Raw genomic sequence first — 23709 nt, forward strand, 5'->3', positions numbered from 1 at the left:
CATTTTTAGTGAGTTGACAGTGTTCGTTATTTGTTCCGGGAGACGTACGTTTCGTCCAACTGTCACCCTTTGGGTTTGGAAATGTCGTCCGGCGGCGGCCCGGGAAATGTTGTCCAGCAGGTTAACCAGCTGTGGTCCATGTTGGAAGACCTTTGCCAGAACGACCCAGAAGCTTACCGTAGCTTCATGGAGAAACAGCTGAAGTCCGGCATGGATTACAACGCCCCACCTAGGCTTGACTCGTGCATACGCACTGACATGATGGTAAGTTGCCGGAAATTTCTGACCTGCACTAACTCCGCAGGTGTAGCTCATTAGCATAGGCCCGTGATCCTTTTAACAATGACGTCACACGAACGCAAACAACAAAAACAAAAACCATCCAAATGGCACCGCTCGTAAAGAATTACGTAAAACTGCATCTACAGTACGGCAGTTGGTTTACCTTGTCTACTAAATATTGAGCAAATAAATAATACCAACAAACTGTTTTGGAATACTATACAGTATTTTATGAAGAATACAAACAAAACGCTTGATGTCCATTGTTACGCTTACATTCAACTTATTTTCACCCCTAACTCGTGAATTTATCTTGTGCAAAAAATCAAACAGTACCCCAAGAAACTTTCAATCATTTTTTTCTGTATCAATGAAATGCATCATGGGATATATTGCTTTTCGGCCGGCGATCGGGTTATTCAATATTTTGCAAGATGCATTGTGTATTTGTATTATTAAAATGTTCCCTGCCATCTCTCCCAGTTAACATACATAATTGACTTTGATGGCTATCCGTGGTAGTGAATGAGTTTTTGAGGACACTATAAGATACAGTATTACTTACCCGGTACACCCTTTGCACATTCAAACAGGACCAATGTGTCCATTCACAATACAGGGCACTACATTGTGGATAGGAAGTGATTATGAATACAGTCCTATATTCAACCTCTTGGTGTTTCTAATACATTAAAAGCATGTGCCCAAAATACATTAAACTGTGCCATGTTCTTTCAGTCTCTATTTCGAGATGTGAGGCCCTATTTTGGTAGGCAGGTGCACATGCGCTCAGTATAAAAATTGGCACATCTTCATTTTCGTGCAGTGGCAAGTCTAGTTTACCATCATATAATGAATATAGAATGTAGCAGACTGCACTGCACCTCACTGGATGTTTTAAGGGTGTTTTTTTTTTTATTACACGCCCACAGCACACCTGACGGTTTCTTGACAGAAAGTAGCCTCGAATTTATACGAGCTTAAAGCCGGTTTAACTTTTGTCACAGGTGGCGCAACGTGATTTTGGTGGATATGATCGATGCAGTGATAGACAGATCCTGAGCTCCGCGGATGTGTGTGGTGGATGTCCTCGTATTTCATTACAAAATCTGACAGCAGCGTGGGAAAATCCCTCTGAATTATTGTAGAAATCAATTCATTCAACAAATTATTTCTATCAACACCATTTGAATATTTTTAAGGCGCCTGCGGTACAACTACAGGGGAGGTTGTCACACACAGACGCAGGATCGGTAGTAGAAGGCGGTCAAATTTACATTAATTCGCAAGTGGAGATCTTCTTTTACTTCCTTTGAAATTACAGAAAAGTACTTTGTGCACGCTGATACCCTGCGTCTTCATGCCATGTAGACTATGCTCCCTGTTCTAGACTGAATTTAAAGGAAATGAGTGGACCCGAGTCCATTGGATTGAAACATTCCCTCTCACAACGGCAGAAACACTCCCGTCTACTCGCGCCGGAAGAAAACTCCCAACCATGCACACAGTTAAACTGTGATTTGTGTTAGACTTTTGCTGGGCACGAAAATAGTGCCTAAGCTTGTTTTGTTTACAGTTCAGAACTGTCTCTGTGCTCCCACCAGGACCCACATGGAGGCTCGCTGTACATTAACATATGCAGCTGGAAGCGTGTACCAGCATCCCAGGATTCCAATAAGCCAATACCTGTGTATGCTGGAAGCCTGGAAACACACAAAGATGAAGGTGAGAACTCTAAAAATAAAGCTGTGAAGAAGGAATGGCCTCTACTCTCTGCCTATACCACATACGCACAACCTTAAAATTGTGGTAAAATAATGCATAAAGGAAACATTTTTCACAAGGAAGGCAATATTAGTTTAGACGTTATTCTCCATTTGAATATTGTGCATCTTTAAAGTGTAATGTTTGAAAATGGTAAAATGTTTATATAATAGCATATATAGTCCCCCTTCCTCTTGTAACGTACGGTCAATTCTTTCATTTTTGTTATATACTTCAGACATTTAGGTTTGTGATCAAAAGATGAATATGAGAAAAGTTCAGAAGATGGTATTTTCATTTCGAGGTGTTAAACAATTCAGAACAGAGCACATTTTTTTTGGTGGGGGGGTATTTTACAGACATGTTTATAAAAATAAAGTGCATTGTACTATGTTTAAATGTGATTGTATTGTTTTAAAATGGTGTTTCAAAAATGTTATAAAAACATGCCTAGGGTGTTTTTGAGAAAAAACACTTGTTTCGTAGATTTTCACTTCTCACAGCGGATCTGAACCATGCCCAAAATGATTGGTTGGGATTCATGGTATAACTAATGTGAGGTTTTGCATTTAAAAAAATGATGCAACATCGAGAATGTATAAATAATCACAAATAGGAAAAGGTCATGATAACAATACAAATTACTGTGACATAGTGAAAAACACCATGATTTCTATATTCAATTAGTACATACGGTCAGATATGCAGCCAGCTGCAAAAAATAAAAAGAAAGAAAATGAATAAAGTTTCAAGTGGCAGGAAAAGTGTACATGTCAAACCCATTCAGGCAGACAAGTATAGGTGATGCAACGCCCACCTCCCCCTCTATCACTTTCCAGGTGCTTACGCAGTGCTGGACATAGCATTTAACCCCGAGGTGCTCGAGGACTGTAAAAAAGACAAGGCTGGGATGGACCAGGTCTACATGTTAGCTCTAAGCTTTGCCCAGCAGCAGCATGGACTCATGTTGTCTCAGCAGTATAATGTCGTCAGCCTTTGCCCCAAAAATGGCCCAGAGGACTTGCGCCGCCGCCTCGGCTTCCAGCAGCAGCAGCAGCAGCAACTGACGACAGACAAACAGTCAAACGCAGGTAGGGTAATAAGTCAGCGCCCTGACAAGCCGCTGCAGGCCTTTTTTGTGTTCAAGCTCATCTTTCACTTCCCACTGTCATCGATAACAATCAAGACACTTATTTACAGCCAGTCAGAGCCCGGACTCTCTCCTGGAGCAGATCAACTCTCTGCGGCTGGCCAAAGACGACACAGGGCCGCCGGTTGAAATCGTCTGTCAGCCCGCCGTTCGCAAAAAGGGCTTGATCGAGGTAATCTCCTCCACCACGTTCGAGCAGCCTGAGAAGCCCGAGTATCGACTCGAGGTGAAGACCCTTGATGAGGGATTTCCATGCCAGCTGGAGCTGACCGTGGAGCTGCCCAAGATTAGCTCCATGTCGGAGTGGCAGCTTAAGATGTCCAAGGTAAGGCCTGATAAATCTTGCAGGAACAGCTTCATGGTGAGGCACAGAATATTAGAGTATGCCATGAAAACGTTGGTTTCCTGTGCAGGATGATGCCATGTTAGAGGTGGAGGACATCTACTACCTGCTGGTGGACTTCCCAAGCGCTGTAAATGAAAACAGCGCCGTTGCCATCTTTAACAAGCGGAGGCGGAGACTCACGGTGACGGCGGATATTTTATGACATCTGCGGACTGGGAAAGATTAACGTGAAAGTCAAAATAAAATACTGAAAATGCGACAGGACGGTAGAATTGTTCAAGGGGGGAAAAGGCAGGCAGACAGACAGACAGACAGATTGATTTGGGTACAACATCTCTGATTCCGTGGCACATATTGGTATGAGCTCACGGTTCCTCCAATAAGTGACACACCCGAGTGCACAAAATTGCAGCGCAGTTCATTTTCACCTTCTAGTACGAAGGAGTATTATGCAAGTAAATTCATTTAGCCTGCACATTGTGATTTATCAGACCTATGCACTCGTTTTTCGGGTCTGCGGTTCCAAGTTTGAAAGGCAACGTTACACAGAATAGGCATATGCAGGAGATCCGATTTCCATGCACTCTGGGTGAATTAAATCCAACAAAACGTTGCATTTCTGCAGTGATAGGCCCCCAAATTACTGGAGCGACACATTTTTTTGTAATCGTCATGCCCTTTCTGTATGAGACGTTTTAGCTTCTGTACATTCAAAACGCGCTAACCAACTGGACCACTTTGACCTCACAGTGCAGAGGTACCAGGTTCAATTCCAGCGTCGGCCTCCCTGTGTGGAGTTTGCGTGTTCTCTCCGAGTACTCCGGTTTCATCCCACATTCCAAAAACATGCATGTCAAGCTGATTGAACACTCTAAATTTAGTCCCTAGGTGTGAGTATTAGCGTGGATGGTTGTTCGTCTGCCCGAAGACAGCTGGGATAGGCTCCAGTACCCCCCGCAACTCTTGTGAGGATAAGGATGGATGGATGGATGGTCCATGCGATAATGTTTATTAAAACACTGAAAGAGACGAGTGGCAAACATCCACGATTTGGCAATGTGGAACTTGTGGAAAATGGCAGTGAAGATCCATTCCGTCTTAATACTGCAGTTAATTAAATTTACATTTTATGGGACCATTGCTATCAAAATAACTCATTTCATGTCCACATTTATGAGATGTAAACAGTGTCTAACAAGTATTGCTTGACATGAAATATTTCAATCTTGATTTCAGTCCATTGGTCTCAAGTGTTCAGTCCAGTTCTGTGCCAGTGAACACAACTGAGTTTTATTTTTTTTGGGGGGGGGGGGCGCTTCTACCTCCTCTCCCCATGGTCTTCCTCCACCCACGCTACAATCTTCCCTTCCCAGCCCGGTACCACCGCGCCATCCTGGAATACCTACAAAAGAAATTTAACTTGTTATTTTCCTCGCAATTTGACCAACAACACGAAATAGTGACCACATGAAGAACAATATTTTAGAAATGTTAGAAAATAAAATCAAAACTAAAAATGGTCACAGCCTTTGCTCAATAATTTTGTCATGCATCATTGGCATCTTAAACGGTGTTTTGGAATCCATCCATCCATCCATTTTCCGAACCACTTGATCCTCACTAGGGTCGCGGGGGGTGCTGGAGCCTATCCCAGCCGTCTTCGGGCAGTAGACGGGGACACCCTGAATCGGTTGCCAGCCAATCGCAGGGCACACAGAGACGAACAACCATCCACGCCCACACTCACACCTAGGGACAATTTAGAGCGTCCAATCAGCCTGCCATGCATGTTTTTGGAATGTGGGAGGAAACCGGAGCACCCGGAGAAAACCCACGCAGGCCCGGGGAGAACATGCAAACACCACACAGGGAGGCCGGAGCTGGAATTGAACCCGGTACCTCTGCACTGTGAAGCCGACGTGCTAACCACTGGACTACCGGGCCGCCCTGTTTTGGAATCAGATATCATAATCTTGGCGCGCGTATCTTTGTGGAGTTTCTGTCAATACTCTGAGCAGCACCGCACAAGCTCATCAGAAATATTTCTGCACCATTCCCTTACCTTGAGACAATCCTGTTACAAACGGTTCGTTCAACTTCATGCTTGGTTTATGTTCTGAGATGTCCTAACAACGATGGGGCCTTATATAAGACAGGTGTGTGCATTTCCAAATCGTCTCCAATCAACTGAATATACCACAGTTGGGCTCCAATGAAGCTGTCAAAACATTTCCACGATGATCAGTGGAAACAGAATGCTCTGTTTGAAGCTGCATGGCAAAGGCTGTGACAACGTATGGAGCGACATGTGATTTTGCAAAAATCTACACACATTGTCACTATGGGGAGTTTTGTCAGGGAAAAACAATTTTGGAATGTGACTGCAACACAAAAAGATGGACAAAAAGTAAAGCACTTTGAATATTTTAGTGATGCACTGTATAATCCAGGAAAACAAAGACTGCTTGTTTACTGTTACCAACTTCAACTGGGATGAACCAGGTAACGCTATTATTAGGACATCACGCTCTATTCCTGCCGTGTTTAATTTCCGGGCGGTATAATTTCCCACCTCCTCTTTCACGGTGCCAAACTCCGGGTCGAGCGCTTTGAAGTGGTATCTGAAGCTGCCTTGCCGGTCCACAGCGGCCTTGAAGTCTCGCAGCGTCACCTCGCCCAGCCTGTGAGGACACGCCGCCAGACACTGAACCTTTGGATCTCTTCATTCATGAACGCAGCATGTCGAAACTTCTATGGTACTGAATTCCATCCAGCCGTACATATACAGTGTCATATGGATAACACTTGAAATGTTTTTACTTTTCACCGTTTGGGGATGTTAATGAGGAAAGGGGTGAGGGAGCGATCAGTGTAGTACAGCACTTTAGTGGACACGACGCCATCCAATCCTGGACTGCTGTGAGAGTGTGCCATTTCTGCAAATAAAACAAACAAAAAAGCATACGACACAAAAAGGCTTTTATTACATCTCACAGCCAATAGTGATGAAACAAAAAACTGATGACAAATTTAATGTGCCTCACTTGAGCTCGGTGGCCATGAGTCTCGGTCTGAAGAGTTGGCTCTGCGACCCGGCGATTTAAATTCCTGGAAGTAAGTCGGTGCCGTTATTCACAGAAAATGCTCACATGTCATTCTTGACCTGAGTCAGTATCACCAATTAGCAAGCTGACTGTACTGTTGAACAAAAATATTTCAAATTTCTGACATTTTTTAAAAAAAAATTGACAACTGACATTTCACTGTGACAAAGTAGAAATTAAGCTCGACAATCTCAAACTACACACGTAATATAATGAATATCATGAAATGTAAGTGTCAATATTTGTTTTTCAAGTAGCCACTGTTTCAGCCTCCATTGAAGAAAGGCAAATTTGCTAGTTGCAATGCCATAGAGGGTTTCCTAAAGGGATGACAGGGTGGACTTATTTTCCTGGTATGCATGCAAATGATTGGTTTAGTTTCATTATTCTGCAACATTTTCATGATGACAGTCATTTTTTGATCAGTACACCAAAGGCACTTTCCAGTGATATTGACCTCCCTGTAAACAAGCGTACCCCTCTGTTCTGCCGCCGCTGGGCTTCTGAGTGCAGGCGGTCCATGAGGCTTGACACGCCCTGCTCAAGGGTGTCCAGGGTGTGATGCTGTGGGTCGTGGCCGGAGAAGTTGTCTCTCAAACTACGCAGGGCTTCCCTCACCAGCTGCAGCTCCTCACCCTGTGACATCAGATGACGACTGCAATTTCTGGCAACATGCTGGGAATGTTATGGGGAAAAGAAACACGTGTACTTACGGGTGCACTGTGCTGGAATACTGGAGGAGAGCTCCTGTAACCACCTTCACTCCTGAATGACTGTCAGACATTTGATAATATGACAATACAATAATACTAGGAGTTGGAATAACTTCATACTGTATAATGGGGTAAACGCTGTCTATTTCTTTGTAAAGACACATTTGTCTTGCACTCAATCTCACTGGAGAGTGCAGAGATCATGCAAATTCTATACAGGGAGAAGACCTGAGCCAAGATTTGAACACTGAACCTCAGAACTGTGATGCAGTTCTGGTTACCACTACCTCACAGTTTATATCATTTAAATATCCATGGCATGTGCTTTTTATGGCATTACCCGATTGTGGCTAACATCATGCGCTTTGTGCTGAGCTTCGTCGTGCTTTTGCTGCTGAAGCATCCTGTCCTTCCTCCCGAGTTGCTGCTATGGCAACCAAAGAAATGAAAAGAAATATGTCTGCATACCCATAACACACCTTGAGATTGGATTAGCGCATCCATGTTTGGACACAATACCTCATACTCGCCGAGCAATGTGTTGCGTTCGCTCAGCTTGTTTTTGAGCACCACCTGTAAAGTACATTTTACCATCTTCAGACTGTGACTGTGGCCCAACATGGTCAAATAATTCAAAAACTAATGACTGGTCTTACATTTTCCCCTTCCAGTTGATCTTTGGCCATGTTGCTCCTCAGTAGCTCCTGCTTTAGCTGCAGCACAGCATCCTCCTGCAAAGACAGTCGCTGCTGCAGGGCATCCTAATGAGCCAAGGTCACAAGGAGATCAGTAGACAGATACTCAACATCCAAATACATCATATTCAGAGCAGAGCCACCTCAAAAAGATCGTGGGCGTGCCGGAGCCAATCTAAGCTGGTTACCAACCAATCACAGTACACACAAAGACAAACTACCATTCACACTTACAATCACACCTAGGGACAATTTGATTGTTCAATTAACCTACCATGCATGTTTTTGGAATGTGGGAGGAAACTGGAGTACCCGGAGATAACCCACGCCTGCACGGGGAGAAAATGCAGACTCCACACAGGAAGGCTGGTGCCTGGAGTCAAAGCCTGCACCTCGCAGTGCAGCATTTTATTTTGAAAATCCCCTCTGTTTGACAACTGTTAAAAGTGGGGGCATGGCAAGACTTCACGGCCATGGCGCCAGCACAGTCAACACACTTTTTTCATCTGTACGAACGAGCAACATATATTATATATTTTTTTCAGCATTTTTTGGCCACGACATTCATCAAGAAGGAGACTCTGTGCTTGGTGGTTGCGCCTTTTCGGCAGCATGGGTATACCAGCACTGTTTTTGACTGGGAGGAATGTCGGCGCCATTTGACTGTCGTTGCTGGACAGTACCCGGGGCGCTTGTGTCTTGCGCCTGTAATGGGCAGCATTTTTCACAGCCCCACTTTGTCAACGGAGAGATCGGTGCTGTTGAACGGCCTGCGGCTGGCTTGAGGAGCCGATGATGAGAAGAAAGGAGCGTTAGCGCGGAGCGCCGATGCGGATTTGGAACTGGGAGTCGCGGCTTGGAGTTTGAAGCGGATTACGTGGGACAGGAGAAGTGAACGAATCTCTTTTCGTCAATGGACGCTACAGCTTCGTGTTTGCTTTCAAAACTTAGCTTGTAGCAGACGTGTGCACATTTTCAGCATGACGTCTGACCCACTGGTGAAAGGACACTTTGATCCTCTCCTCTTTCATCTATAACTGCTTCAGACAACAAAGTGTATGTAGAAAAGTGGTGAAGATTGCACGACTGTCTGTGTCCTATGTGTTGTGTTGTGTTATTTTTGTTATTTTGACTTCAAAATGGCGCCGCGAGAGTGGCTGTCTTTCCAGCAGCTCCTATATTTTGTTGTTCTACTTCTTCCTTTCATAACTTTGCTACTGTGAATTGGGAATTTCTCCATTGCGAGACTAATAAAGGTTTTCTTATCTATCTATCTCTCTCTCTCTCTCCCTCTCTCTCTCTCTCTCTCTCTCTCTCTATATATATATATATATATATATATATTAGCTTGTACAAATAAGTTCTATTTCAATTTACGTTTTTTTGTTTTCAAATCTTCTATTTTAAAACAACTATTCCATTTTATGTATACATACATACATAATATCATATTTATATGAAAAACGTGGATCCTGTAGCTCAAAAACCTTTACATGATCGAGAAAAGTTTTGGATTCCGCACCCAGAAATTAGTTAACAGCTGTCAGACCTAACTCAACAAAAATTGTGTTCCGTAGAGTAAAAAATAGTATTCTGTGGGTCTTGATAATCTGTCAAATGTCCACGTGCGATGTGATTCAAGAACCCATTAATTAGTTTGTGTACCGATTCACTCACATCTTTTCACATCAAAACCAATTTTCTGATCCAAATCAGTATTCAACTATTGTCGATACTTTCTAATGACTTTTCCAACATTCATTTACCTTGATGGCCTGAATATGGCGCACCTCCTGTTTGTGTCTCAGGAGTTCCCGCTAAGAGTTGGACAAATGAAGAGAGACGTTTAAAAAAAAGGGGGGGGGGGGGTGGGCAAAGGCACAAATGTGATTAGATTCACTTCGCATACTTTGAGATCAAGGGCCTCATCCACGCTTTGGTCCAGGCGGCTGCGCGTGAGAACCTTCAGAGGGAAACAGTAAGAGCATCCTAATTAGACAATGTCAGAGCTACCATGAGGGGATGCTGACAGGGTAGCCCGTGAGATCAGTGAGATTAATTTGCGCGCTCCAGACAAGAGCGATGGCGGCATAACACCAACACAACAGAAGGGCTGAGCGGTCACACAAAGAGGCGGATAAAGGAGGGAAGTGACTAGCTACCAGCTGCTGCTCGCCGTTTGCCCTGTTGTCTCCGAAGCTCACAGATCCACTCGGGTCATCCTCTGGGAGGGAGCCATTGAGGAGCAAAGCCTGGAGACAAACAAAATAATTGTCATTCATGTCAAATAGTCACTAAGCAGGTGCGAGGAGAAAATGCAAACTTCACACAGGAAGGCCGGACCCGGAATCAAACCCTGCACCTCTGCACTGTGAGGCTGACATGCTAACCAATTGTCACCATGCCGCCCATAGGACTTCGTAAAACCTAAAATGGCCCTATTCAGAAAATGTTGCTTATTTACCTGGAGGCGTAACACCATCCTCCTGGCCTCATGCATTTCCTTCTCCAGCTGCTCCTGGTGGATGTCCAGCTGCTCCTCCCAGGACTTCTCTTCCTCTGGCACATCATGTCCAAGGGAGGGGCACAGCCCACAGAAAGACACCTCCTCTGAAATCATTCATTCATTCATTCATTTTCCGAACCGCTTTTATTCTCACTAGGGTTGCGGGGGATGCTGGAGCCTATCCCAGCCGTCTTCGGGCAGTAGACGGGGGACACCCTGAACCAGTTGCCAGCCAATTGCAGGGCACACGGAAACGAACAACCATTCGCGCTCACACCCACACCTAGGGACAATTTGGAGTGTTCAATCAGCCTGCCATGCATGTTTTTGGAATGTGGGAGGAAACCGGAGGACCCGGAGAAAACCCACGCAAGCACGGGGAGAACATGCAAACTCCACACAGGGAGGCCGGAGCTGGAATCGAACCCGGTACCTCTGCACTGTGAAGTCGACGTGCTAACCACTCGACTACCGGGCCGCCCCTCTGAAATCAGAGAGTGTTTATTTCATATTTATTTTTCTGCCAACTTTGTTGTTATAATTAGCTAACCTAGTATTTTTTTTGTCACTCATTTCATAATGTTAGCCAAGCTATGGAAAAAGAAATTTCCACCCAAAGCTAGCTAGCTACAGTACTTCAAAAAAACATATCACTTGAATGCATTTCTTCTTTGAAACTGTTTAATTTTGTTGTTGTGGCCATTAATAAAAAAGGTTCCACCACATCTGACAACATGCCAACAATTTGCAAATGTTCAGTTGTTCTCAGTAGCTTATTTAGCATTTTGTTCAAAACATTAACAAAGCTATGGAAACGTGTTTTTCAACACTAGCTAGCTAGCTCTTCAGAAAACCTGATATAACATTGTTTTCTTCTTTTAAACCATTAAATTCTGTTGTGTTAATAAAAAAAAAAACTAATCTGGAAAACCAAAACACAAGAATTGCTTTTTAATTTGTTGTACTGAGCTAATTTAGCATTTTTTTGTTAATACTTCTTATCAATACCAAAGCTATGGAAACATCTTTTTTCCAGCCAATGCTAGGTAGCTAGATCCTAATAAATGACTTTGATTTGTTTTGATGATTGGTGATATGTGGGCTAGCAGAGAAAGCCTTGCTGGCAATGGCACTGTGACTCTAAGTACTGTTGTGTATTGCATGTCTTACATTCCGAGATGTGGAGCCAACAAACCTGTGAGCTGCTTCTTGTCCGTCAGCTCTGATTTGTCATGGCCTAGTCCTGCCTGCTGCTCCTCAGGCTGATGGCGGATGGTTTCCTGTCCGGGCGTGTCGCTGGTGCGGGTGACCGCATATTCCTCTTTGGGGGAGCGCACAGGGCTGGCTGAGCTGAGGCTGAAACAGATGGCAAGCGCAGGCAGCACTGTGACAGTTTGTCCCTCCTTCCAAATGAGCAGCCACAAATATAGTCATGTGCATAAAATGTTGATATACGTTTTTAACAGTTTTCAGAGGGGCAGGGAGATTCTGAATCAAACGCATCTGGGTAGATGCTTGCAAATGTTTACGTTTTCAAATACAGCAGAACACCCAAAATGCAACTTTGCTCTGAAATGCCTTTTGTCAGCCGGGAGTGTGCAAATGTCATCCAAAGGAAGGTCGAAGTGCCACCTGGGGTGTGGGGGAGGTGTCAACCATCTTAAATATATTTAAATTTTAAAAATGTATATGTTTTTTCGAACTGACAACCAGCGGGCTTCAGGCTGGCTTGGCCTTTTGAGTGCCTGCCCTGTACAACTATTGGTTTCAGCATTCTTGAGTTGAGACAAAGGCTTGATTTGTCATGATTTTGTAGCCTCGGTTGATCAACTTGGTAAAATTTATGAAATCATTTTACCTCCTACAGCAGGGGTTGGAAATCAACCACCATGATGGAACAGACTATGGACCAGATTTGACAAATTCACTGACACAGGCTGCAACATGATCGCGAAGAAATGCATGCATGCATGACGCAGGAAATTCTTCACATAGTTTGCTACCTTGTGAGCCAAAGGATTCGCTGAGGTTTGCAGTGGATGGTGGTCATGCGTTTAGTGCATGTCCACTATTTTGTGTCTGCTTGGAGCGCATCTGAAGCAGCCTGATGACAGGCGAGGCAGGCAAGCTGTCATCTTCGCTTTCCTTTATTTTGATAGAAATAAGATGAAGTGACTGTAAACTATGAACTTTGGTATTATGTCTAGAGGAGAGATTCCTTTTAGCCCCCCTATGTGTGTGGGGGAAAACGACTCGGTGAGAAAGAGAGGATGGAAAAAATTTAAACTCTCGCTACCCAGGCTAAGCGGAGCAAAACTGCAGGCTTAAGTGTAGTGTAGGATAAAACCACAAAACATCTAGAGGCATTGCATTAGTGGCAAAAAATATGTTGGATGATTTAGATTGAAGAGATGTTCTTTTCTTTTTTAGGAGGGGTGGGGGGCTTTGCTAATCGCATTTCCACTCTAAAGTGGGCATCATGCTTTATATGATTTTATCGGCTTGCCAGACATTATGTGCTCTTTGTTACTGCTTTCCAGTTATTCATTTCTTTTTACTTAATGATGCCCCATGAAATTGAATAATGATGCTGCACACAAACAGGGCCATACTAAAATGGTGCTATGCTGAAATGCTAATTAAAAAAAAAGCTAACTGTTCAGGGAACTATTTTAAGTGATTCTATTGGGTCTTTTTAAAGCACCAAAAAGCCTTAGAGACAGCAGTCCTAATACATGTATTCAAATGACTATTGTGGGATAGTCTAGAGATATTTTGGTGTAATAACAGCTAAACTCCCATACAAAGGGCACAAAATACTAACATTAGCATACTAATTTTTAATCAGAATGAGAATAATTTATGATTAGTGTGGAATGTTCATCACTCAGGGCAGCAAAGTATGAACACACAATAATGTAAGATACACACCCCAAGTCAAAAGTGATCCGAAAAATAACGATTGGCTGATTAGCAATGTTGCTAAATACTGAACATTAACCGAACTTATGCCAGAGCAACAATCAAATTATTACTGTGATATTACTGTGATCAAATTTGGTAGGAGAAAGATTCAAAATAAGAATGAAAAGTACACTTCATTTTTGGGGTATTTCAGTCTAGTAAATGTCATTTATTCATGACATTGCATAATTTAATTCACAATTTGATTGATGCCATGATTATACACATATCCAACCCAGGGGTGGCATAAAATTGGGGAAGTGTTGCATCGGATGCAGTTTTCCTTTCGAGCCAACAATTATTTCATATTTAATACAGAGGACAAAGTGAATATGTGAAATTATTCTACACTTTACTTTTGGAGGAATTCATAGTGTGTTTCTGCGTGAAATAATCTCATAGGCCTATGGGACAGTTATGATTGAGCCCCATGAATTCTGCCTAACAACATGTGGCGTGACCCAGGAAAATAAAGAATTTTAGCGAAGGAGATCTCATGAGGTTGAATGCATCGCACATTTGAGTCTACTGGACAGGTGGAACACACATCCTATGATCGAGAACTCAGATTTGATTCTTAACGAATACCTTTTGTCCGTTAAAGGGCAGCAATAAATAGCAAACTACTCGCACTTTCAACCGACACGATGTGAATTACAAATAAATGTATGCCCATCCAATTTCTACGACACGTGATGTTACAGGTGAACTGGAGTCTATCACAGCTGACAGGAAACCAATTAAGGGTGTCAATACTGGGCCACATACTGTATATTTTTGTGGAAAAACAACCATTCACACTCAAATATCAATGTCTGACTTTGGTGACTCGACACTGTACCATGTGGAATATTAGATGTTGATATTTCTGGGACGAGCCTTACGATATTTTCCACCATTGTCTTGGAGAAAGGCTCTAGGTCACACCTCTTCTCACCCCCGAAAAAAAAAGCCATCAAGTGAATGAGTGTCTTATCAGGAGCTGCAGTGATAAGGCCCAGTGTTTCTTCAAAGGAAGTCAGAGCAAGCCGCCCTGTCCTAATCTCCACTTGATCTGATGACATGATGACACCTTCAAGATACCTTGAATCACCACCTAAAGTTTAGGTCCGAAACAGTCTCCTCCAGTCCTCCACCCACTGGTGGATGCAGACGCTCAATAAACAAATGTGGTTTTATACTGGTGGACTGCTTTGTAACAGGGGAGGCGCAACGTGACTGAGGAGAAATTGGGACCCTCAATTTCAGATTAGGATTTACATGAGATTAGCAGCAGCTCAGCATCAACCCATGTGATGGGGTGAAAAGTGTGCCTACACTCGTTTGTTATTTTGGTATGGAATTGGGTTGGGGGTTTGGCTGGATTCCCTACACTACGCAACGAGGCACTCTTAAGATTTGATTATTTCTATTGGGATTGTTCTGAACTCGTGTTTCCATATCAGTGTCATATGAGAGGAATGAAGAGTTGCCAAGTGTGGGCATAGCTCAAATTTCCATTGTTCTTGTCCTTTAGATCGCAAATTAGTTCAGCATTAGCTGGCAGCAGGGTGGACGAGTGGGTAACATACCTGGCTCTTATTTGAGAGGTCTCGGCTCGAACCCCCACCTCATTTTAGGTTCATTAATGACTAAACTGTCCACAGGTGTGAAGTTGAGTGTGAATGGTTGTCTATATTGTTGTATATATCCAGGGTGTGCCCTGCCGCTCACCTAAAGTCATCTGCAATAGGCTGCAGCTCAAGGGCTTGAGAAAAGGGATAGATGGATGGTGTCCCTAAATGAAAAAGCAGAATGGATCAGTCTTGCACAGGGGTCAAAATGTTGAAAGAGCCATATTGGACCAAAACAAAAAAAAACAAACAAAAAAAACCCCTAAAAACAAATATGTGTTGAGCCGCAAAATAAATAAATAAATAAATAAATAAACAAACCGTATAGAATCCTTATAATAAAGGTAACACATATGGTATGTATCTATATTAGCCATATTAGCCGACTATCAAAATGACTAAGTTGGCTACAAATAGACAATGAGCCTTCGTGATGAAAAAAAAAATTCCCCCTACTGTGCATCTGGAAAGCAGGGGTGCCCAACCTTTTTTGACCACCTACTTTTCGATCAACCAACCTCCCGCGATTGACCCGTTAATGCACACGCGCGCATACGCCCACACTAACACACGCATGCCATCAAGAGCAACAGCCATAACGGCCGCTAAAATGAATGAGTTTATGGTATCGTAGTTAATGGTACTGCTTAAAAATGCTTCTCTCCCATTCTTCGCCAATATCCTCGGTGAATTGTACATGAAACACCGTTTTGTTTTTTGTTTTTTACAACAGCCACCTGCCTGGCATCCCACCCTGCTAATAGACACGTGTGTCGCAGGTTTACGCAAATCCTTGTTGACAGAAATGCTGAAGTTTTGATAAAGCTCCAGGTAGCCACTAGGGCGGTGCGAAAGCGCCACATGCGGCTCCAGAGCCGCAGGTTGCCGACTCCTGGTCTAGCATAGCGTTCACCCGCTGAAAGCTGGGCTATCAATAAACATAGCTAACATATTTTGTCACTTTATCAGGTAGTTCTAGCGTTTAGCCAATTCCAATTAATATTTGGAATAAAATCTATGAATTTACTTTGCAGTACATCGGCTTTCTCATATCCAGCCTTCAGATTCATCACACACAGACACACGCAAACAATACTGGGTTGTTTTCCTAACCCAAATGCTGGATCGCTGTGGATTTTGAGCAGACTGGTTTTCCCTTACCCAAGTTTGGGTGAATTATTTTAACTCAGCGGATTGGGTTCAAGATTGGATTTGGATGGGCTGAGGCGCTGAACCTTGTCACCATTTAGGCGTTCTGAAGTTGAAGTACATTTAATGTAACAGTATTAGAAAAGCATTGGTGGCAGCTGTGTGGCATAGTGGTTCACTAACTACCTAACTAAATACTATGACTGCTATCTATCTATTTATTCACTGAACAACATGTGCTCTCAAAATGGAACGAGGCAAAGGAGAGGAACGTTGCTAGGCGATAGCATCCGGCCTCACTGAGACACACCCACTGCCATTGGCGCTGTAAACAGGCAGACAATAAGTAGCCTACTGAAGATGTCACTGTCGTCTTGGATGATGTGATTCGTTGTCAGTACATCACTGATGACAAAAGAGGATGCGTGTCTGCTTCCTGTCAGGTACATACTCATGATATTATTATTGTACTATTTAACGCTAATAAATTCTTTTTAAAGAGAATAATGATGCTTACCATTTCATCTGTTTGGCCCCCATGACTGGAGTGTGCTTGCTGCGGTCAGCCGGAGCCCCACGTCCGGGTGATGCCCTGATTCTCAGTCAGGACCATAACAGCCACGCAGGGAGGGGAGCGAGGCAAACCGGATGAATCTCCACGTTTCACACGCGCTATGGAAAAGAACAGTGACGGCTGTGGCGGCGACGTGGTCCAAATCCTCTCATATTCATACAAATCCCAAATCAAAAAGCCCTGGAAAGCTTCCTTCCGTCCTCGCCTGGCTGGATGGGGCCAAGCTGCAGGGGGGTGGGGGGGGGATCACAGACAGAAGAGAGATTGGTGCTCAGCAGCACCAGTCACAGTGCAATGCCTGCCCTCTCATTGCAAACACACACACAATGCATTTGTGTCTGCAACTACTGATGCAGCTCCTCATTTGCATGTATTCGCTTTCATCCTCCTCTCTTTCTGTGGCTTTGTTATTCCTTCTTCCGTCTCAGTGCTAGGACCTTATGAGACATGGCTCTTTTCCGTCTGGGAGTGTTTACCCCCTCCCCTTTCTCATCTTCGTTCCTCCTCTTCTTGCTGCAGCTTCTTCACGTTCGTGACGAAGGGGAGGTCGGAATTTGTAATCCTGCACAGAGTTTCTAAAAAAGATTCATGGAAATCTATGCAGTGAAGGTATTGAGAGACCATCATGTGTGCTGAAGCCAACAGCTGGATGATTAAGGCTATACTGTATTTATGCAGCCTGAGAATAGAATTACAGAGGAAAAGCATCCATTCTTTTATAGAAGCCTGTAATTATGTCGCAGGCTTCAAATTATCCAAAGACAAGGACCCCCCTCATAATCTTAACACCAATTAAATATAACTACCATGTGCATCTCTAATTGCCATGGGAATTTTTTGCTTTTTTAAATATTTCAACCTAAATATTAATGAACTTTTTAATAGAGAGCATCTTGACCAAATTTAAATATTGAATATTTATTTTATCCTGAAGCCTTACTAGTGTGCGGGTAGTGCGGGATCTGTTCCCACTCAGTGACAGCGTGGATGTTGGTGTGAATGGTGGTTTGTCTCTACATGTGCCCTGTGACTGACTGGCGACCAGTTCAGGGTGTTGTCTGCCTTCTGCCCGAAGTCAGCTGGAATAGGCTCCAGAAATTCCTCAACCATTCCTCATCTGCATTTGAGAGGAAGAACATTGCTCTTGGTGGTTTTCTTGATTTAAGCAAAGGATTTAATACAGGCAACTATACAATTCTAACTTATTGAATGGTATTTCATCAAACAAATCTAGAATTCACTCAGGGATACCCTGGGGACCGATTATGGGCCTTTTATTGCTTTTGACTTACATCAATGACTTGCCAACGTTGTGCAAGTTGCAACAATTTTCTTCCTTTATTTACTGATTAAACTGTTTTTCGAGCTGTTGCTGACAACATTAAGTCACTTAATAAATGTGAAAATAGTGAATTATCAGATGTCTTCAATTGGCTTCAGATGAATAAACTATCCCTTCAAAAATGAACTACATGATATTTTGTGAAGAAATTACAGTACAGAAATTGTACTTATTTTGACTGTCAAAACAGTCAACGACATGAGAAAGTGTCTGTTTGGCATTACGTCCAATACAAGGAAATAAATATAAATTGCATACACCTATAATTTGTCACCAAGCAGATTCAAATGATATTTATTTTGCTTCATTAGTGTTTTATTACACAGTGATTAACTTATTTGATGATAAAGTTTTCAAGATGGCACTAGAAGAGACAAATTATCTTTTAAATGTGCACACTAAAATTAGTTACTTTAAACTTTGACGTATTTCGTATTTCTTAATTATTAAAATACACTGAGTTTGAAAGTAAATTTCTGGCATCATTTAAAATAGGATTGAGAAAATGTTAGTAAAAGAAAATGACAGAACAAAAGCACACAGATGTCGAGCAGATGGCTAGCGAGAGTGGTCTGCTTCTTCTTCCATTTTCTGATGCAACTTTTTATGATTATTAGATTAGGCCTGGGGCCAACTTCAAGAAGAAAACATACGGTGTGAAAATGTGAGACATTATTGTTTCGTGCACAATAAATGTCTGGATTCTTTTATTGTGTCTATTTTTTCTGTCTTATAATTAAAAAAGAAAAGTTCACTTGTTTTTCGGTGACATCCAAACATGTATGGAGGCAGCACTGACTCCATTTTGCTGCCAAACGATTCCAGTTTCATCATGTTTAACTCGAGATAAAAAGTACGCATAATAATTCGGGAAGATGCAGATGTATAATAAAAAAAAGTGATTCATGAACGCTAATCTCCCAAAAATATTAAATCTTGGTTGAAACATTATATGGCACATTCTCATACGTGTCCTGTCCAGTGTCCAATCACGGTTGAGCTGACGTTGAGCGGACACGTTCCCTTGAAACCGCAAGAGGGCAAACGGTCGGTTACGCTCCTTTACGCTCATTGGCTCAAATGACGATTGACAGGTTGCACAGCCATTAGACACCGCGCTTTTCCTGGAAAATACGTAATGACGTATGCGGAAGCCGAAACGAAATTCGCGAGTGGTATAAATTTAATCTCAGCCTTTTTTTTCTTTGTCATATAAAAGTCCACGTTTAACAGAAGAGACACGTAATTAGTGCCTTTTCAAATATTAGTGTCGCGAATCAAGTGTGAGTATCATAACTTGTCGTTTGTGGTGTGCTTTAGTCAACAGTTTTAACCACGTAAATCGCTACTAACCACAATTGACATTTTACTACTGCTCGTTGCTTTATCTCTTTTCTTCTCACCGGCGTGTGTGATTAAAACGTACCTTTTGTGCCCGTGTCAGGTTTTTCATCATGTCGAAACAGATTCTGGGGAAGACTCTGCTGCGGAATGTAATCCGCCACACTGATGCTCACAACAAGGTAGGGGACAAAAGCACAGAAGGTCGAGTGGTCTTCATAAAACTACCTTGACTTAAACCGTGAAAACCTTTACAAAATGTGCAAGCAAAGTTGTTTTATAGCATTTGTATGTGTCATACAAAAAAAGAAGTTAAGAGCCGTTTATGAAAACAAAATACTGTACAGTAAAATCACTCACGTGTTGGACACCTAATGGAGAGGGAACAGATGTTTGCAGAGAGTTGCAACCAATCACCCTGTGGTGTTTTGTAAGTATTCTATCATACAAGTGCATCACCCCCACTCCCACTGTTAATGTGTCGAATATGTACACTGCTGGAGACACACAGTTGAATTTAATTTTTTAAACTTCCACCACTGCCAGTAACGATCTGGACCTTTCTCTGGATTATCTTGAGAAGTTTACCACCCTTCTTACTTTGTCGACAACCCATTGAGGGGACTTACCTTCCTGTCGGACCTCGACCGGAATCTTCCCTCACACTGATGTTCCCTGCTCTCAGTCGTTGGCATACCTGTACTGTACTTCTCCAATAACATGTTAGCTTAGAATCAGCAGTGTTGAGGCCCCATTTTAGGGCATTACAGAAAGGAAGAAAAAAAAACAATTGAATAAATCATGAATTGATGGCGTTTCACTGTACATGTTTCACAAACAAGGTGTGGCTGATTTGCATAAGGGACAAAGCCACCCTAATAATTCAGCATGATTCACTTTATGGTGTACATACTATTGTTATTAACTAGATTGTACTCTCCTGCCAGGACAGAGTTGTGGCTGTGTGTGTGTGTGTGTGTACTGCTTTATCATATTGTCTGTGTTTTCTCTGATCACAACCCATTAAAATGTAAAGAAGAAGAAAAAGACACTTATGGGATATGTGTAAAATTGCTTATAATACTTACTGCAGATCCAGGAAGAGTCAGAGATGTGGAAGTTGCGGGGCTGGGAGGTCCAAATGTCCAACCACAGTCACATGAGCGCCACCAAGACAATCAGGTACAGTGCAGGAGCAGCTTCACTTCACTGCTTGGTCACCAAAACCATGGCATAATGTTCTGACATTTCTTTAGAGGTCAAATGCACTGCGATCGACTATCCTATCCGTCCAGAGTTTCCTCAGAGCATGACGATAGAGAGGCACGATACTGGACACGTAAACTCTATGACTTTGAGGACAACGATCCAGACAGGTAACCAACAGGACCCGGCATTTATTTCATTTGCCTCTGACACAGAAACCAGTGAAAGCAGGATTTCCAAATTCCCTGTGGATACAGTTTGGGAGCTCTCCGCTAAAAAGACTTGTGCAATGACTCGCTAATTGTGCTGAAGCGAATTTGGGAATGAAATCTCTTCCTCGGTTTTGATGGACATTTACCTTGTCTGTACTGTATTTTAATGTTAATTATGATGGTGGTATTTTGAGCTGCCAGTATTTATATATTGGGCTAGTGGATTTCAGAGTTATGACCTGAGTAAAGAGTGCTTTGTGTGCAGGTGGGGACACAGTGGCTTCAAGGAGCTCTACCCTGAAGAATTTGAGAGTGACAGGTAAATGTCACGCTTTTGCAATGAATGGACATCGGATAAGGTGTAATTCACACCACATTAGAAGGTGGCGCTCCACTGACTTATCCCCCCATCCCCATTATCCCCTCTTGCCTGCTCATGTTTGTTTTATGACTGGAGAGATTGCGCCAGTGGGGATTCTTTTAACAAAATTAATAAAGCTCAGTTTGCTACCAAGATAAGGGGAACCCTTTTTTTGACACGTTAACAACACTCATCACGCTCTTTATTATCTGATGATGAGCTAATCAATTGAAGCGGCTGTTTATTAGTGTGTTGCGTGCACGTAGAGCTGCACAGCCTCATACTGACAGGTGTTTGAGATTTTATTCATCTATCTATTTTCAAATACACTTATCCTGACAAGGGTCGCGGGAGTGCTGAAGCCCATTCCAGCTGTCTTCGGGCAGTCGGTGGGGTATACCCTGAACTGGTTGCCAGCCAATCGCAGGGCACACATAGACAAACAACTATTCACACTCACAATCACACCTAGGGACAATTTAGAGTGTTCCATTAACCTGCTATGCATGTTTTTGGAACGTGGGAGGAATCCCGAGTACCCAAAGAAAACCCAGGCAGGCACAGGGAGAACATGCAAACTCTATAGAGTAAGGCCCGGAAATGGACTCGAACTCTGCACTGTGAAGCAGATGTGCTAACCAGTCAAACGCCATGCCACCCCGTTTGATATTTCAGATGGCTAGAATATTTGGAGCAACACTCACTTTGAAACAACAAGCATTTTCATGCCCCCCCCCACACACACACACAGAATTTGTTTGCTCATTGACGAGTATAATTGTATTCGTCGCCCATGATACAGCACCCATTCACATTATTGTGAGTTGAAGGTTTTTACCCCAGAAAAATCAGAAAACAGCATTGAAAGAAATTGTATTTATCAATGTATTTTTTTAACATTATTATCCTAAATGGTATTTTCTTTGTCTTTTTTAACCATACTTGTATAGTAGTTTTAGTGGATTATGACAACATTTATTGGAATCACATAAAGTAACTATCATACTATACAACTTAAAAAAATTCTCATTGTACAGTCCTAGTATATTGTATCATTCCTTTTAAATCAGTCATATTTTTAACCATCTAGGCAAATTCAAGGACACTACATTTTTTTCTTATTTGTCTTTAATAAATGGTAATCATCCAAAGTCATTATGGCTTTATTTTATTTTGTAATGTATTCATTTCCCTTTTTGTTTTACTTATTCCACAAATTAATTATCGTACATTACAGGATTATTTAATTTTAGTAATGTTTAAAAATGATATTTTTAAAGCATTATCATTACATATCATTTACAATGTTAATGTTTCTATTGTTAAATCAGCAGAGTTTTTTTTCTCGTTATCATATTTCCTAGCTGTTTGTCACATAGTTCCAAGTGGCATCCAATTTGACTTGCGTTTAAGATTTTCGGATCTACTCATAATCAGGTTTTCCTGAGTTCTTATTTTGTTCACAAAATGGCTTCCAACTGTTTTGTTTGTGCTCTTATTTCCAATGACAAAAGCAGCACCACAAAGGAGGAAGATCACAAAAGTAAAGCGTCCAAATCGAAACGCTCCAAAAAGAAGAAGAAAAAGAAAAAGAAGAAAAAAGAGGAAGAAGCGGAGGGAAAGAGAATGAAGGCAGCCAGCAGCAACGACAGCAACAGGACGACAAGTCATCATAAAAGTAAGAAAAAGGAAAGGACAGATGAGGACCGACAGAGACGCAAAAGGAAAAATGATCCACATAAACACTCGGATTCCACAAAGAAGCGCAGGAGAGACTGGAGGGCGGCGGGCAAGGACAGCACCGATGAAAGTTCCGAAGGGTGAAACGGAATCCTGAACTTGATCATAGGGACAAAGATCAACTCTTAAGTATTATTTTTTTAGAAATATGAGCATTTCTTATGTTTGGTGACATTCTGTTTTTTTTCCTAATGTCGCAAGGATCTTATTGACAACAAATGTAATACTGTACTGCATCAATACAAGTGAGTATTCATGCAATACACTCCCACACAGTGCTGATCTATTTTTTCTTCACATTTAGATCATTCCTGTCCCCAATGTCCAACATGAAATACTAAACCCAACTACCGGTTGTGGCAGAACAATTCTCAACACAAAACAGTTTCACACTCCTTTTAACTGTGTGGTATCTTTTTTTTAACTTCAAATAACGTTGAAATAAATTCAACAAAATGACTTGTGTCACTGAAGTAAAATACACAACCAAATTTTTATCAGGTCAATTTTTCCAATTTTATGTTAAGGGTATGACAATGTTTTTTGTATACATTCAGAACTGATATGAAATGTGCAATTAATTTGTGATTAATCATGACTAAATGGAAATCATGCAATTAAATGATTAAAAATTTGAATAGCCTTGA

General features: G+C 42.2%; 3 protein-coding genes across 7 annotated transcripts; 2 read left to right on the top strand and 1 right to left on the bottom strand.

The window, feature by feature from the left end:
- The first annotated feature begins 50 nt into the window (after positions 1 to 50).
- On the top strand, positions 51 to 3801 carry pih1d2 (PIH1 domain containing 2). The gene is made up of 5 exons (XM_086125112.1): positions 51 to 264; positions 1887 to 2007; positions 2886 to 3137; positions 3247 to 3521; positions 3610 to 3801. The coding sequence occupies exons 1-5, from the start codon at positions 82 to 84 to the stop codon at positions 3742 to 3744; spliced, it is 966 nt and encodes a 321-aa protein (XP_085981238.1). The 5' UTR covers positions 51 to 81; the 3' UTR covers positions 3745 to 3801.
- Positions 3522 to 19751, bottom strand: dixdc1a (DIX domain containing 1a). 4 transcript variants are annotated; one of them, XR_015102426.1, is made up of 18 exons: positions 19629 to 19751; positions 16804 to 17084; positions 11756 to 11916; positions 10519 to 10664; positions 10217 to 10306; positions 9964 to 10017; positions 9821 to 9871; positions 8016 to 8120; positions 7879 to 7932; positions 7700 to 7786; positions 7360 to 7419; positions 7124 to 7282; positions 6587 to 6650; positions 6370 to 6478; positions 6115 to 6223; positions 4865 to 4944; positions 3646 to 3754; positions 3522 to 3550 (listed from the first exon to the last, which is right to left on the bottom strand). XR_015102426.1 is itself a non-coding variant. In XM_086125110.1 (16 exons), exons 1-16 carry the CDS (start codon positions 16824 to 16826, stop codon positions 3739 to 3741), a joined length of 1368 nt encoding a protein of 455 aa, XP_085981236.1. In that variant the 5' UTR covers positions 16827 to 18466; the 3' UTR covers positions 3646 to 3738. The 4 variants fall into 4 exon arrangements, 2 of the variants coding, with proteins under 2 accessions (XP_085981236.1, XP_085981237.1); XR_015102427.1 differs by lacking the exon at positions 19629 to 19751 and having other exon boundaries at positions 7700 to 7783; positions 16804 to 18471; XM_086125110.1 differs by lacking the exons at positions 3522 to 3550; positions 19629 to 19751 and having other exon boundaries at positions 16804 to 18466.
- nkapd1 (NKAP domain containing 1) lies at positions 19415 to 23709 on the top strand. 2 transcript variants are annotated; one of them, XM_086125113.1, is made up of 6 exons: positions 19415 to 19485; positions 19647 to 19725; positions 20637 to 20725; positions 20800 to 20919; positions 21227 to 21280; positions 22837 to 23709. In XM_086125113.1, the coding sequence occupies exons 2-6, from the start codon at positions 19657 to 19659 to the stop codon at positions 23144 to 23146; spliced, it is 642 nt and encodes a 213-aa protein (XP_085981239.1). In that variant the 5' UTR covers positions 19415 to 19485; positions 19647 to 19656; the 3' UTR covers positions 23147 to 23709. The 2 variants fall into 2 exon arrangements, with proteins under 2 accessions (XP_085981239.1, XP_085981240.1); XM_086125114.1 differs by having other exon boundaries at positions 22840 to 23709.

This window comes from Hippocampus guttulatus, chromosome 12, assembly GCF_054856545.1.
Source record: "Hippocampus guttulatus isolate MCC_2025c chromosome 12, RoL_Hgut_1.0, whole genome shotgun sequence".
Lineage (NCBI taxonomy): Eukaryota > Metazoa > Chordata > Actinopteri > Syngnathiformes > Syngnathidae > Hippocampus > Hippocampus guttulatus.